Below are 16,664 nucleotides of genomic sequence, written 5' to 3'. Positions count from 1 at the left end.
TACATGCACTACTGAAATATTTACGAAACACGTGTACTTGTGCATATCAGCAGTGATAGAGGCTATTGTGGTACTATACAGAGTTGTTCCTCTGTTGCTCTAATGCTTTGCAATAATGTTTAGGCTTCAGTGATGGGCCAGAAAGTAGTCTTAATTCAACCACATAGTTTCATGCCACTTCTTGTTCAATATCAAATAGTACCAATCTGCAGGTGTGTATTAATTATAAACTACAGCTAAACCATGTAGGAATAGCCATGCCACCCCACTACCATCACACATTTTAAAATTCTAATAATTTACGGAGAGTTCATACAAATATTATAACTCTTGGTGCAACCTTCACGTAAGAGCAATAATGGTGTCTCCAGCATTACAAGAGCTAGGTACGTAATTTCTGAATTATTGTTGAGAAGTTGTTTCCATCTCAGTTTATGAGTCCAGTCCACAAAGTACAATACGTCCTGCTGTAATGCCATATGCAACAACTCGTCAGTGTCTTTGTTGGTATTATCTTCACTATCGTTGCTTTCCCATGGTGATCCAAGTATCACTTAGGAAAGTACAAACCAGGGTTTTTGATAAGTATTTCAACTCTGGACCAAACTGGCCCAACCCAGACATATACTGCTCCACTAGTAGTATACCACTGGGCCAATCAGCTTATGTTTGATGTGTATTAGTCACAAAGCTGAATTAGTGCTAAGAAAATTGGAGAAGAAGCCATGAGTTGTGTGGGTCATTTTGTGTTCAAACTGGGCCAATGGAGCACCATATTGCTTTATCAAATATGGACTTTTAAAGTATTTATCACTGTTCTCCCCCAATATTTCTGTACTGTAACAAGCATATTTTCCTGTCAATAACAAGTTTACGTGTAATAGAGAACTTTCTGGGGCCTGTGCCTTACCATTAGCTCTATAATCAACTGGTGGGATGAATATTGAAATTTACCTTTAAATATTCCCTAATAAAATGTTCGAACATTCAAAGCTTTGGTGTTAGCTTTCAAGTTACAAGCTTTCTTGCATTTATGCACATCCTTCCTAAGTTCTATCTTTCTAATAAGTTTGTAAGCATTTGGGAAGTGCATAGCAACTACTGAATGATACAAACGATTGATTGCAAATGGGTGTGTCCACTACACTGCAATCATGCATAGGTAAACACAAACTAATGGCTAAAAGGTCATTTTCCATGCATTATCTACCACTTTATAAGGTGCTACAACTATGGTAGCAAGCTAAACTGCGATGGTTTAAAAGTGGGTGTGGCCCACATCGATTGCACAAGATGAATAAACAGCTGCAATTAAGATAACGACGTTTATTTGTAATTCTGTCGTAGACTATGAGTGCATTAAGAAGCTTCGAAGGATACTTTTATAATTCGAACTTTACTTAACCACTCATGAAACATTCAAAGCTTCGTCCCAGCCCTAGCCGGTACTAAAACTTTTATGTCTAGTATCATGTGAACCACTTTAAACCACAATTACGCACAGAAGTATCTTCTTACAGTAACTGTTGCTGATAGCTTACAAAGGCTGTTATGTCATTTTTCAGTTGCTATAAGCTAGTTACAACACATAAGCTAGCCCCTGCTGAACTGTTTCACCTGGTTCCATCAATTAGTGGCCACACCCCCTTCAGTAAACATGACGAAAACAGAAAGTTAAGCTTCAATGCAATTTGCTCAAGAATTTGCTGCCTACCATGTACCCCACACATTACACTTAGCTAACCAGCAGCAAATACCCTAGACTCTCACCATGACAGCCTGTTGGTAAGCAATAAATTAGCCCTGTTAAAAGTCCTACAGCGCTGTTTCAGTGCTATCCGAGGTGCTATCACGCATATAGCTAGTCTCGCGTGGCCAGACCGATTTTTCTTCGTCACGGCGCTTATCGATTAGAGATTATAAGCGCCTACTCCGAAACAGGGTCTGGTCCAGTCCAGAATCAATACGTAAACTCGTTTTCACACCCCAAGCAAGAGCTCGGGGTGTTTAATCAACTTTCGTCATAAAACGTATACTCCCTTTTAAATTTCAAGCCACGTACGCACTGGAAATGCCATGAACGATAGCCGGTGGAGTTGATGAGCGACACTGAGGCTGGTTTTCTACGGTTAACAAGGTCACGGATCGATTCCTTGTGACAACGAAGATACTGAAGGCGAACTGAACAAGGAATCAACCCGTGTTCTTTTTAGCCTTAGAAAACCACCTTCTGTGTTTCTCATCGACTCTACCGAGTACCGACTATCGTTCATGGCATTTCCAGTGCGTACGTGGCTTGAAAAATTAAAAGGAAGTATACGTTTTATGACGAAAGTTGATTAAACACCCCGAGCTCTTGCTTGGGGTGTCAAAACGAGTTGTACCCTATTTCGGAGTAGGCGCTTATAATCTCTAATCGATAAGCGCCGTGACGAAGAAAAATCGGTCTGGCCACGCGAGACTAGCATATAGCAACATTTCAGTGATGAGTAGCATAGTAGAACAGAGCTAGCTAGCTACAGTGTGCCATTCTTGCTATCACAGATTCACTGGATTTTTATGCGGTTGTGGCACTTAGCAATTTAGCCAGGATTTTTCCTAGGGAGCACTTACAGTTTCAGTTTTTTCTCCTTTCTCCAACTTTTCAAACATACCTTAAGTAGTTAAAGTCTAAGTAGCTAAAGTCTTTGAGCAGGCTGTAGGACCAGGTGCCCTACAGACCTTCAGCACTTGTGCTGTAAAGCATTAATAAATAAATAAATAAAAGTTAATTGGGGCGAGCCTGAGCGAGTCCCACAATTACAGTACTCTATTCGACCGTACGATCGTCGCGTTCCCAAACGTTTACGCAAAGAACACGGAAAGTCCCACACTGTTAGTACTCCATTGGACCGTACGATCGTCGCATTCCCAAACGTTTACGCAAAGAACACGGAAAATCCCACACTGTTGGTAGTCGGGACCGTCACATTCAGTTTCCAAAAATGAGTGTAATAACAATGATATCATCCGAGTATCTATATTATAAGAGTGAAAAGCCGTCTGTCTGTCTGTCTGCATTCCATTTGATGTCACGCATTGCACTCTCGAGCCGCTGCGCGTTTGGAAGCGTCTTTGGCGTCATGGAAGCGCTGATTATTGAGCTCAACAATGACGCTTTCGAAAAGTTCGTGCGAGCTATCGTTAGTCGTCTAGGGGCCGTTGAAGGCAGGTGTGTAGACTAAAATTCGCTTGAATTCTTTCTATAAACCGCATGCAAACCGCAAGTAAACACCTATCTCAGTCCATTTGTACAAGTCTTTATAATACTAAAATATTACTGTAACAATGTGGTGAAGTATATAGGTTAATGGTTTAGGTGCCTGCCTTACTTGCGCGAGGTTGTGGGTTCGAGTCCAGCTGGTGTTAACTTTTTTTTTTCGTTTTGGGCACCTTTTCAGTACACCTTTTTCGCACTGTACCGCATGTGTTTTTGCCAACTGTACACACGTGATATTTCTAATTCAAATTCATTTGATGTGCTGTGTAAGCATGCCCGAGCATGCCGCCTAAGCGAAAACGATCGTCTACTTTTTGTGCGTTTCAAGCAAAGAGACGCAAGCAGAACCAAAGATTGGATCCAGAGAAGAGACGGGAAGAAGCAGAACGACAAATACTGCGCCGCCAGGAGGCTTCAACTGGAGCTACCACCCCATCCAGACAACGTGACGCAGAAGCCCATCGTGTGGCCCGCCAGGACGAAGAAAGAAGATCACAGGAACGGATCCACGATGCAGCTGCCCGTCGACTTGCGCGTGCGGACCAGGCCACCAGAGAAGAAGAACAGCAGCGTGATACAGCTGCCCGTAGACTTGCTCGTGAAGACCCAGTAACAAGGAGGGAGGAGCAACAACAAGATACAGCTTCCCATCAACAAGCTCGAGCTGATCCACTCTACAGAGCTCTGGAGCAGCAGGCTAACACAGCACGCAGACAACAGGTACGTGCAAGCACACACCCAAGCTTTAGGGGGCTTAACTATCAGCCACACAACTTCTTCAACACTACAGATGTAGCATGTAGGCACACTTAGTGTAGAATGCACACACTGCGGCGCATTAAAATTTCCCCAGGAGACCAAATCCCTTTGTTGTTTGAAGGGTAATGTCCAGTTAGAGGCAATTCCACAGCCCCAGTCATTCTTGAGACACCTGTATGAAGGTACAAACACAGCAGGTAAACATTTTCTAGCTAGCATACATAAGTATAATAGTGCATTTCAAATGACAAGCTTTGGCTGTAACGAGATAACTATGGCTGGCTTCAATCCTTCTTTTAGAGTACAGGGTCAAGTCTATCATCGTATAGGTAGTTTAGTTCCATCAACAGGTGAGTCTCCTAAATTTTCCCAAATTTATTTTATCGACAACCAGCAAACTGAAGTAGCTACAAGATGTGGGATAGTTGATGGGTTAAGGCTTGACATAGTTAGGGGTATTACTGAGCTTTTGCATGACGATAATCACTATGTTCAACTTATTAAGGTAGCTAAAGAAATATTTGAGCAGCATGATGAGCCAGCAAATATTAGGGTAGTGATTAATGAGAACAAACGGCCTGTAGGAGAGCATGCTAGGAGGTATAATGGCCCGATGTGTGACGAGGTAGGAGTGCTAATGCCTAATGATAATGTAAATAATAGGGACATAGTTTTGCACTATAGGGATGGGTCTTTGCAGCGCATTTCTGAACTTCATAGGGGGTATGATCCTTTACAGTATCCTTTACTCTTTTCTTATGGCACCGATGGATGGCACATCAACCTGAAATTGGCTAATGGTAGGAAATTGACAGCCATGGTGTATTACCGCTACCACATCATGGTCAGGCAGCAAGTGCCTGTATTGCTTAAGGCTAACAGGCTTTTCCAGCAATTCCTGGTTGACGCCTACTGTAAGATTGAAACTGAGCGCTTACAGTTTCTCAGGCGTGAGCAAAAGGCACTACGTGCTGATTGCTACCAGGATTTGCGGGATGCAATAGTAGATGGGGATGGTGACCCCAGGAATGTTGGTCGTAGGGTGATCCTACCGTCGTCATTTACTGGTGGACCATGCTACATGCATGAGCGTCCGCAGGATGCAATGACCTACGTTAGGAAGTATGGCCACCCCGACCTCTTTATCACCATGACCACCAATCCTAATTGGCCAGAGATTAGGAACAATCTACTACCAGGTCAAGAGCCTCTGGACCGTCCAGACTTAGTGGCCTGTGTGTTTAGGCTTAAGGTGAAGAAATTGTTAGAGATGCTCACAAAGGAGATGATTTTTGGGAAACCACGGGCTTGGCTCTACTCAACAGAATGGCAAAAGGGAATGATAATCCAATGGGAGGCAAGTGCATGCTACTGTGTAGTGACTTCAGGCAGATTCTACCTGTCATTCAAGGTGGCACTAGAGGTAACATTGTTGATGCTTGCCTCAAGCGATCTCATCTGTGGGACAGTGTGGTGGTTAAACAACTACACACTAACATGAGAGTGCACCTGTGTGGGAAGTTTCCTATTGACACTCTACCTGATGTTGTCCAGCTACCTGACACCATGGGAACCTTTGTGGATAGCAAGGAGGAACTGGTTTCCAGGGTGTATCCAGATTTGCTCTCTAACATTAGGGACTTGGATTGGCTTTCTGAACGCTGCATTCTTGCTCCTCTTAACAAGACCACTCATTCCATCAACATGACTCTGGTGGAGCAGTTACCTGGTGACTGCTGTGACTACAGGTCCTTGGAGACCATACCTGATGAATCTCAGGCTGTTCACTTTCCAACAGAATTCTTGAACTCTTTAGAGGTATCTGGACTACCTCAGCATCTTCTCTTACTTAAAGTAGGCGCTCCTATTATTATTCTACGCTCTCTAGATCCTCCAAGGGTTACTAATGGCACTAGGTGTGTAGTTACTAAACTGTCGGCTAACACAGTAGAGGCCAAGATTTCTCACAGTAGATATGCAGGACACGATATTATAATACCACGCATTCCTCTCATTCCGAGTAACTCGGTTTTGCCTTTTGAATTTAGACGGCTTCAATTTCCAATTGCACTTTGCTTTGCCATGACCATTAGCAAAAGCCAGGGCCAAACTTTTAAGGGTGTAGGATTAGATTTGACGGACGAAAGCTTCACACACGGCATGCTTTATGTGGCACTATCTAGGGTAGGGTCAGCAGATAGATTGACACTTTTAGTTAGAGGGGATTGCAAAACACGTAATGTAGTCTATAGTGAGGTTTTTAGATAGGCAAACACATGCACTTTAATTAGGTTTGTCTGCTGCTATTGCTGCTTTGTGTTGTTGTGGATCAGCACCTGTGGATGGTGGTAAGGAAGGTATTATGGTAAAAAAAATGTATCAGATGGTTGCTTTGCTCGGAGGAGGGATGACTGCAGCTACACAGTGAAATGACACGGTCCCGTGGCAGACTGTTCTTCACAACGTGGGGCACGTTGTGAAAATGGGAGCTATTTATAGACTTTGCAGCAATGATTTGAACTCTTTCTACACATGCATACAAAGCAGAGTGGAGCATTTTCCGGTTTTTCCTGTGCAGCAAAACAAAAGAAAAGGCTGGCAGGTTTTTTCCATGAGCTGTCTTGGGCTGGATGACTCAAAATTTTTTGTTTTCATTTATTATTATTTCTTGCTAGCCCCCACTCTGTGCCCATGCTGTTATATTTTATAAAGCCGTTATATTTTGTCATAACAGAATCGTTGTAGTGCAGATTACAGTAATTCATGGTATGTTTGGTTGATGGTAGAATTTGAGCAAAATAAGTCACAAAATATTCCAATAAGAGTGCACTTCTCCACAATTATTGCATTCATGCAATCCTTACACCACATTGTTTCCTTAGTCTTTTATAAAGTATGTATAATAGTATATTACCAACTGTAATTTCATTTAATTTCCATGTCATTGTACATACTGCCCTGCACGATAGGGCAGGTACTACAGCTAGTATGGGATATAACTATTTTATATCCCAGTAAGCGAGAGTGCGCAGAAGTTTACGGATAGTAAATTAAATTCCGGTTTGAGTTCCTGTCACTGTGCTCAAGATTTCGTCCGAATTGTGTGGAGATTCTACTTCGTAGCTACAAGAGAGACCTTGCATACTGCCTACAAACTGTAGCGACGGGCAGTGTTACGAAACAGCGGTTCCATGCAGGTACGATTCACCTTCGTCAAAAGTTGGTATGGTCATGGTGTCGCATGGTGTGCAAGAGAAAAATAAAGACCAACAAGTGGCTACCCAGGGGCGGATCCAGAGTTTCGAAAGAGGGGGGGCACCTTTCTGAAAAACAGTTGAAGACCAAAAAAACTTGCTGAAAACCAGTTGAAGACCAAAAAAAAAAAAAAAAAAAAAAAAAAGGTCACAGCAATAATAGCTAGTTATCCTTACCAACTATATCACGTCTGTTATGTAAAATAAAATCCTATTATTTGTAGCTTCATAGGTAAGCTACACTGCCTCATGAACATTGTGACTGCTTTATTAGAGTAATTGACTGCTCTATTAGAGTATCTCGATCTTGTATGCAATTTCTTGAAGGAGGGGGGGGCATTTGCCCCAAATGCCCCATCCTGGATCCACCACTGCTACCATAGTCCGAGATAGAATGATGAAGCTAGAGGAAGTTAGTTCTTCACCATAGTGACTGTTGGGAGTGATTCACTGTGCAAAAAGTGGGATATAATATGGTATTTCCAGTGGCTTATTGAATACAAATAAGCCTTAATATAAATCCTGTATTATACTCATTTTATACTTTAGTATAATCCATACTATACTATTGCATATATGGTTTCAGTTTATTTACCACATTACCTCAAATAGCTTATATCTAATATAATGCCCACACTATACCATCGCATATATGGTTTCAGTATATTTAACACATTAACTGAAGTCTTACATGAGATTGTTAGTATAATACAGGTTATACCAAGCTTTTTTGTATTCAATAAGCCACTGGAAATACCATCTTATATCCCTCTTTTTTCACAGTGATTGCTGGAGCAAAAGTCGGCACGGATTATTCTTGACATTTGTTAAACTATCATATTGGTAACTTGTAGTTACTGTGTAAAGGATTAACAGTTTTTAAGATTTAGCTAGCTGGTTTAAGTGCTGTACTGGTGTGTTTTGTATCGATATTTACGGTGGTCGGTTCCGGGAGTTTCTCACTTATTTCTCAGTTATTTCCGAGAAATTTCTCACTTATTTCTCAATTATTTCTCACTTCTCGGTTATTTTCTCACTTATTTCTCAAATATTTCCCATTTCTCACTTATTTTCCCGATTATTTCTCACTTCTCAGTTGTTTTCCCAGTTATTTCTCAGTTACATTTCCCATTTCTCAGTTACCTTCTCAGTTATTTCTCAATCGATCACGTGGTTTTGGCGCTTATTGGCGGGAGAAATTAAATCCTCGTGTCATGATGGATGAAGTAAAATTTCTTTATGAGTCTGTGAAAGCAGGAAAACTTTCCAATGCAGAAGCCAAAGAGTTTCTATCTTCTGGTGGGTCGTCTGAGAGTCGAGAACGAGGTCAACAACTGAAAGTCGCAGCGGGGGCTGCAACGGTTCCAGCGGTTCGAAATGAAGCAGATACAGGTACGTATATAACTATTCTGAAGACAATTAGTGGCTAGTTGTTCCTTGTACAGCAGTAGGAGTATTAAGCAAGAAAGCTGAGTTGATGGCGAAATACAAAGCGATTCAAAAGGCAAACCAACAAGACAGTTTGAGTTCAGGTAAAAAGGTTGGCGGTAAGATGAAGTCCACCGCTCGTAGCCCTGTCTTGATGAAGGTAAGTGTTGAATGTATCAAATGAGCTTAGATTCTGGTCTATATGTATACATAATGGTACTTTTGCACTTGTGAATTGTCCATTTACCAGTACTGCATGATTGGTTTAATTTCATGCTGCAATTTTCCCGGACAATGCCCAGCTCCCAAAATAGAATGAACTTTCAACACTTTTATACCCAATTTGGTACCTCTGCCACTCATTGGCCTGCTCTTGAGCTGATTGTTTCAAGACCCAGTCCTGAAATTCATTTCACTTTAATGATCATAATTATAACTGAGGCATAATGGGGTGTACATTCACTCACTGCATGGTGTATTTATTCTTTTAGATTTCCATGGGGGGTATGAAATTCGATGACCTCAAGCAATGTGGGACACGATGCAAGGAATTGGGTCCAATGGTTGCTATTTCACTACGCCCTGCAGCTACATATGAAGAGATAGTGGGAATGGCCAAGCAACAATTCTTTGCAGAGTCAAATGCCAGTACTGATGAGGAGAGATATGAGTACTTTTTGGCAGACCCACAAGGTAGTAAACTTATGAACTCGATTGCTGGAAAACTGTGGAGTTTAGCACAGTACATCCATGTCCATGGATACTACCCATCAAAAACTAAAATTTACTGTGTTCAGGTATGTGCACATGGTAAACTACGTATGCACTTTAGTATGGTAGCATGCACACCTTTTAGTGTGACAAAGGTCAAAATGCTTTAGAAGAATATGTAATGAAAAAAGATTCCAACGCAGAAAAGTTTACACACATAGGCAGCAACAAAGACTCCATGAATCATTCATCAGCAGACTTATGTGATAAGCGGCCATTAGTCATAGAAGTCAGTGAAGGCGCTCCAGGAAACTTAGAAGTGACAAAGAAAAACAAAGGTATATATCCCTGCTAAACGCGTTTGTAATTTTGTGCATGTTAGTATATTGTAGCTATAGTTTGCTGTTTGACTGGATACTGTTAGGCCATCATTATTTCATTCTTTGTTTACTATCACCACCCACATCTGATTATAGATAGTCACACCAAATTTTATAATTATTATTAATGTTGATCACGTGGATGCACTATTATGTTAAAGAGTCAATTGCTTAAGGGAGATACATTATGTATGACTCAATTGTCAAGGTAAATGCACTAGCTATATGTGACCGGATTTGCGAAAAGGTACCTTTTCCACACATTTGACATACCAGCAAACAAAATGATGTAACACTTGACTCCTAATACCAATTAACTTGCTCTTAGTATGAACATGTAGCCAGATAATGTGGCTACATTCATTGAAACGTTTAAGCAATTATATGCCATGATCAAAACGTTATGAAGCTTTAAAGTCCAAAAAATTGGGTCAAATTTTGTGTGTGAAAAAGGTACCTTTTCGCAAATCCGGTCACATATGTACATAAACATGTACTAGTTGAGTGGTTGGAGTTTCTCCACTCTTGTTAAACAGGCTGCATACCTTGAAGTCTAGTAATGCAGTCACACACTAAAATAGCTAGAACAATCTAGTGTGCAACTAATTATTGCCCATTAACATCAGTTTGTGCTGCACTAGGTGACGGGAACAAGCAATGTATTAATAATGGCCTAATCACATCTCTGCATACGTGATATCACACTCAGCAATTGAGTATCATAATCCTGGGGTCATCACACAATGGGGGACATGTGAAACGGCGTTTTAAAATTAACTGGCATTGACAACCAGCATGGGTTAGAACACTGTACTTGTGCATTTAAGTACGAGTTGGTAGGTATGCAGTTGCTCTCACAGTAGGATGTTATCAGGCTTGTTATAATAGACTATCTGTTTGGCAATACTAAACTTACAGGTATGAGGAGAACATGGAAGACTCTTGTGAAAACTGACCAGTACAACTGTTGCATGTAATCATTGATGCACATGCTAATATCACTGTGACAGTCAATCATGTTCTTGCACACAGATCTGTTCTTGTTGTCTGGCACTCAAATCTCACTTGGGAGAAACTTAGGAGAGGGTGGGTTTCACATCTAAATGGAACTGAAGTTGCTGTCAAGCAACTTAAACTAGACAAAAGGGCAAATGGAGACCATATGGACGAAGTAAAAGCATTAAGGTAATATTAACTTGAGCTTTATGTGATCAAGATGTTATGCTATGTCAAATAGTGCTCTTCGCCATCCAAACATCGTAGTCTTCATGGGTTACACATGTGATGACAACAGCATTCAAATTGTGACCAACTATGTTCGTGGGAGTGACTTGTACAAGCTACTGTTCACTGAAGTATGCTAGCTAGTTAACACAATGACTTGTGTATGATTCTGCATGCAGAAAAAGCAGCTAACTGTGAGTAACAGGAACTTCATAGCTGAGCAGATTACCCAAGCCTTGACATATATGCATACTTTGAGCCCTCCAATGATTCACCGGGATATAAAACCATCAAATATACTGGTTAGAATTGCACGATGTCATTTATGTACTAGCTGTTATCATATGTTACAGGTAGAAGAAAGTACACTTCATGTGTACTTAACTGATATGGGTATGGCAAAGGTTAAGTTTAGTTGTTCAACACTCACAGAAGCTCGTTGTGTGGGAACCCCATACTATGCAGCCCCTGAAACCTTCGACGGAGTAGTTGGAAAAGCTTCAGATATATGGTCGTTAGGCATCGTATTGATAGAATTGTATGGCCAGCAACATGCTTGGAGAAATGTCAAGACCAACAACCAGCTAATTATTAACAAAGAAGTTACCAACATACAGCCATTTAGATCAACATGTACAACAAATATGTGAATCCTGCTTAAAATATGAGCCTAAGCAACGCTCATCTGGGGCTGAAATCTTGCAGTTAATCAGGACATCAAACTAACTTGCCTACTGTTATTACTGTATTTGTGATTATTCAAAGAGATCAACTTTCAATTCAAAGTATTGCTGACTTTAAATGTCTATATAATGCCAGTCCCTCGTCAGCATTAGTGGGACTATTAATTCCAGCTTCAGCCATGAGTAGCTCAGCTAATTCCTTAAACTCAGGTGAAGTAGGCTCTGGTTTCAAGCAGCTGTATTCTTCAGCAGCTTCAATGTCATCATTGTCAATAGGGTGCTTGTATGACCGACAATCTAAAACAGACATAATACAAAACATGATCAATAAAACATATTTGTCACTGAACTGTTTTGATGTGGAAGAAAATACAGAACATCTGGAACTCCCCCTGGGTTCTGTGCACTCTGCCTAATTGTATGTACGTTCCACTCATTTGCTATTATGATTAACTCTTGTTGAATCAGTGACATGAAAGAAAAACGTAAACAGTCCCTATTAAAAGTAGATTTTAAATAAATTCTATCAGTTTAACGAACATTTGAATATCACAAGAGTCATCCAATTCTCCATTAGTCCTTAATTCCTATTAAATTTATAGATTAATTATTTAATTAGTTGTGTGCGTGTACCTTGAAAAAATCCATCCACCAACCAGCACCATTTTTTGTAGCTGCCCCCACCATGCTTCAATTCGCTAAAATGACAGGAAAATGAAATAACCCATGTTCATTACAAATGGTCACTCAAGTATGTTTACCTCAGTAACTTCCTTTTGCGGATCATTAGCTATACACGTACGTGTTCAATGCAAAAATGATAGCTGGTACGTAGCCAAAATGTGCGTAAAAGAATACTATTTTTCAGGGAAGACAGAATCAGCCTAGTCAGGCTGCTTTTCAGATGTGCCCTGATTACATACTAGGGCTGAGCGATACTACCGTTTTAGCGATATATCGCGATATTTTGAAAGTATCGATATCACAATATTTTGTTATTAACTATCGTGATACCATGCCTGTACATTACTGTCATTAAAAAGCCATTTGTTATGAAGTACTAGGCTCAAGGCTCAAGAATCCTTGTAAGTCATAACCTGGTTACCCCTGCAGAGAGGTGTGAACACCATAACATAACTTCAAAGCATGTTTACAATAACTGTTACTGTAAACATAGTTGACAGTGGCTAGTTTGATGCTACTTTTGAAGACTTCCTGCAGGAATACTGAGGAATACACTATGTAGCACCAGCTATGATTGACATATTTGTAAGTATCGTGAAGTATTCAGTATCGTGAATAGTGGCTTTAGTATCGATCGTGATACTAAAATGGCAGTATCGCTCAGCCCTATTACATACAATTTTAACAGTTGGGTGGATGAATCATCAACATCATCACCTGGGATGAATCATCATTAATTCAAAGGGGAAAATTTTTGAAGAATATTAGTTTGCCCAACACCACCAGCAATCCCCTTGTTTATATCCTAATTAATTCAGGTTCAATTGTACAACTAACCTGGTTTGACGTAGACTTTCCATACATGAAACTCTTTTCACCTCTAAATTGATCATCACAGGACTCTCGTAGAAAAGGCTGAAGAAATGCAACATTGCAATTTTCTGTCCCTCTATCTGATCTGACAATAGTCGGACAGCCTATACTCATGTTAAATACTTACAAGTAGCTAATGACTCATACCTTTTAATGTTCTGACACACTCCAAATAATACCCTGCAATAATATAGGGATCATTATTAGATGGGCTAACATGAAGCCATAAGATTCGACGAGAGTAGCTGCATAAGAATTGTTTTAACGTAATTTTATATACTTCACAATCACATGTACAACTTACCCGTCGATACACCCATGAATGGCAAATCCAAACGGTTTTAGCTTATCATTCCCATCCATGTGCCATATAAAATCTGGTCCCTTAAATATTGTGCATATTACATTGCATAATTATTTAAATTCACGTACCTTGCTGTGGTACTCTCTTCTTTTCAATTTATGCTTTTTTCTTTCTAAAGCCCCATCTGGATCATTAACTGCTGATAGCATCATGACAGTGTCTCTAAAACATGTAATAGTAAAATTTATGGAGTACTATATGGGACAAAGAATCTGTCGTGGAGTCATCTAATATTTTTGAACAAAGCCTTATGGTTTTGAAAACAGAGCGAAAACAATTATTGGGTGTGGAGTCCAAATATATCAATATTTTTGGACTGGGGGAACTAAAATAGGGACCTAATTTTTTCATGACAGGCCCATGTAAATACCCATGTGAGAATTGAAATTTTTGTCACTGACAAGTCAATTCAAAGCTCAACACACTATCAGATTTCAATGTCAGACTTAGTCAGGGATACTAGTCTACTTCTACTTGCTGCTTTTTCCTGTCCCACTGATCTGTACAACCTCAATGGCACTCTGACTACAATGCAGCCTTGTGGTGTTGGACTACACTGATGGGTTAAAACAATGAAACAATTGCAGTGGAAGCTGTCTATAGCGGTCGCCACAATTTCTAGGGAGGTAGCTGTTTTATACAGGTGGATAAGTGCATTAACTACTCATTTGGGGAATTGTAGGGTGGGCTTTGTAGAGAGGTGGCCGTTAAGGCAGGTTCCACTGCATTCGCATTTATCCTCACATGCATGCATGTAACAAGAGGGCGGCACTCCAATATACACCATTCTCCAATCTCATCCTCAGACAAAGCAGTCAAATCAGCCTTCTTGTCTAAATTGCAGTATATTTTGTGAATATACATTCACATTAAAGTATACACTGAAAAAATAGTCTTTTGTCCTTGAGACATTTCTCACTTTGATCGAGGACAATTATCAGAGTAGTTGGAGTGCCACCTCCTAGGTATAAACATAGATATAGGCACTTGGAGTTAGTATATCTATGATATAAGACTTCGCCCAAGTAATACGAACCTTCCCACCCTTAGTTTATGCTTCTGAAGTAAACGCTGATGCAACATTCTATAGCCAAGGTCCCTTCCTGATTCATTTCGTTCCTCCTGTATATAACATTAGTTATAACATTACGTGTCACAGTAGCTAGCTAACCTCGACTGCTGCTTGTACTTCTTCTAAGGAAGACTGAACTTCCTCTCCCCGCCGCTTCAAAGCAAGCTTCTTGAGTCTCCATCTTAACTGGTCGTCTGTTAACTCAATCCCATGCTTGGTTGCTAGAAAGCTTCTTATATTTTGGTATGTATATCCTTTCTTAAAATAAAACTGTATCAATTCATCTTCATTCAAGGAGGAACCGCGATGAAGAGCTGCACAGTCCACAACAGTCATGCAGGCGGAGGTTTCCAGCATATAGTCGCATCTGGTACTGTAGCTGGTAGCTGCTAAACACCACTGAAAAGCCAACTGAGAAATGAGAAATAACTGAGAAGGTAACTGAGAAATGGGAAATGTAACTGAGAAAACAACTGAGAAGTGAGAAATAATCGGGAAAATAAGTGAGAAATGGGAAATATTTGAGAAATAAGTGAGAAAATAACCGAGAAGTGAGAAATAGCTGAGAAATAAGTGAGAAATTTCTCGGAAATAAGTGAGAAACTCCCAGAACCGGCCACCGTAGATATTTCCTTATTTGCCTTTTTGTTCCATTGGTAAACAATGCCATTCGCGGATATTATGATGTCACGAACAAGACTGAGTGGCTCCACAACAGGGTGATAAGTTAGTTATCACTGGGTGATAAATAATATATCATACAGCAGCACTGCTCTGTCTAGCTGTATGGTAGTTATAACCCAGCGTGGCACTTTGATACTCTCACGCACTGGGATTTAAGATGCGTTATGGTACCATGTGAACCAGATACAGTATGATCAGTTTAATAGCAACAGAAGTGATGTTATTGAGCATGGGTTACCTATGGTGTGTGGCCTCAACTACACTATCCAGACAATTAGGCACCACAAAAATTTTATACATGCTCCCATAAAGACTTGTCCAGATTGTATTTGATTAGTATCAAGCTGGTTGGCTATACAGATTATGTAGTTTATCCTGCCTGTAGTGCAGTTTATGCAGTTTATTCTTAATGCATGTATTGGCAGCATACAGTTACCATAATGAACCTTATGTGTTCAACAAAGGGAAGAGTATTAGGGCATCTTTGCTGTCTTTTAAGAATGCTAACTAGCTAGTTCCCCTGATTTCACATGCTTATTCTCAATCTTATGATGACTGGCTCACACCTTGGAAGAAGCACATTGTTGATATTCCGAACTTCATTATCATCCCCTCCTCTGCCCAGCACATTACTACACCATTTAAAGTGCTGAACTGGCATGATCACCTGCAGACCCACCCTAATCAAAAGTTTGTTTAGTATTGCATCACTAGGGTAATTGTTGGTTTCCCAATAGGCCTTACTCTCCATCCAGTCCAAAAGTTGTGCTTAGCTTTGGCACACCCATCAGTAATGGATAATTACGTTCAAGTTGAACTTAATCATATATAGCAGAATAGCTGTGCTATTTCCGCTATCCCAATACCAATGCCAAGTAGTTTACAGTGGCCAATTTTGAGTTATCCCCAAAGGTCATCAGTCAAACAAATGGTGGACCTCGCACCCGTCCGGGCACAGTGTATAATTAATGATCACATCCCAAAATCACTTTGCAGTCTCGCATACGTTACAGTAGACGATGCCATCCAGATGATTCTAAAGTATGGCCCACATGCATATTATATATAATTATATCTAAGATTGACATCAAAAGTGTCTTTAGATTCATTATGGTTAATTTGCAATTGGGGGCCGAGCAAGCAAGCAATTTCATGCATCTTGATGATTTCCTATTACCGGGCCTACCAAACTCATCTGTTTTGCCAGCAGAACCTGGAATTCCTTAATCTTGGTATCCCACTAGCTTCCGAGAAATTTGAAGGCCCTATCACTTCCTAGGAATCTCATG

At 40.3% G+C, this 16,664-nt stretch overlaps 2 protein-coding genes and 1 long non-coding RNA gene across 3 annotated transcripts in view; 1 reads left to right on the top strand and 2 right to left on the bottom strand.

Moving 5' to 3' along the window:
* The window catches only part of LOC136255891 (uncharacterized), a 109,220-nt gene that overhangs the window by 11,615 nt on the left and 80,941 nt on the right, over positions 1-16,664 (bottom strand). The window lies entirely within an intron of this gene.
* LOC136256429 (uncharacterized) lies at positions 8,213-11,665 on the top strand. Its single transcript, XM_066049384.1, has 9 exons — positions 8,213-8,664; positions 8,718-8,860; positions 9,192-9,497; positions 9,557-9,749; positions 10,680-10,764; positions 10,824-10,976; positions 11,029-11,146; positions 11,195-11,317; positions 11,369-11,665. The coding sequence occupies exons 1-9, from the start codon at positions 8,487-8,489 to the stop codon at positions 11,663-11,665; spliced, it is 1,596 nt and encodes a 531-aa protein (XP_065905456.1). The 5' UTR covers positions 8,213-8,486.
* On the bottom strand, positions 11,619-15,138 carry LOC136256409 (uncharacterized). Its single transcript, XM_066049362.1, has 9 exons — positions 14,791-15,138; positions 14,656-14,741; positions 13,688-13,781; positions 13,403-13,639; positions 13,220-13,359; positions 12,332-12,396; positions 12,239-12,285; positions 12,049-12,194; positions 11,619-11,995 (listed from the first exon to the last, which is right to left on the bottom strand). Exons 1-4 carry the CDS (start codon positions 15,046-15,048, stop codon positions 13,556-13,558), a joined length of 522 nt encoding a protein of 173 aa, XP_065905434.1. The 5' UTR covers positions 15,049-15,138; the 3' UTR covers positions 11,619-11,995; positions 12,049-12,194; positions 12,239-12,285; positions 12,332-12,396; positions 13,220-13,359; positions 13,403-13,555.

The sequence above is a fragment of the Dysidea avara genome, chromosome 5, assembly GCF_963678975.1.
Source record: "Dysidea avara chromosome 5, odDysAvar1.4, whole genome shotgun sequence".
Lineage (NCBI taxonomy): Eukaryota > Metazoa > Porifera > Demospongiae > Dictyoceratida > Dysideidae > Dysidea > Dysidea avara.
Note: the sequence above shows the minus strand (reverse complement) of the source record. Positions and strands in the feature narration are given on the sequence as shown.

What these genes read in the sequence shown, in the direction of transcription:
- LOC136256429 (XM_066049384.1), top strand. Translation starts at nt 8,487, where the DNA reads ATGATGGATGAAGTAAAATTTCTTTATGAGTCTGTGAAAGCAGGAAAA. An exon ending in AGTGACAAAGAAAAACAAAG is followed by an intron (nt 9,750 to 10,679) that starts GTATATATCCCT and finishes TTGTTATAATAG; the next exon opens with ACTATCTGTTTGGCAATACT. An exon ending in GACCAGTACAACTGTTGCAT is followed by an intron (nt 10,765 to 10,823) that starts GTAATCATTGAT and finishes TCTTGCACACAG; the next exon opens with ATCTGTTCTTGTTGTCTGGC.
- LOC136256409 (XM_066049362.1), bottom strand. Translation starts at nt 15,048, where the DNA reads ATGCTGGAAACCTCCGCCTGCATGACTGTTGTGGACTGTGCAGCTCTT. An exon ending in AAGTACAAGCAGCAGTCGAG is followed by an intron (nt 14,742 to 14,790) that starts GTTAGCTAGCTA and finishes TGTTATATACAG; the next exon opens with GAGGAACGAAATGAATCAGG. An exon ending in CATAAACTAAGGGTGGGAAG is followed by an intron (nt 13,782 to 14,655) that starts GTTCGTATTACT and finishes TACATGTTTTAG; the next exon opens with AGACACTGTCATGATGCTAT.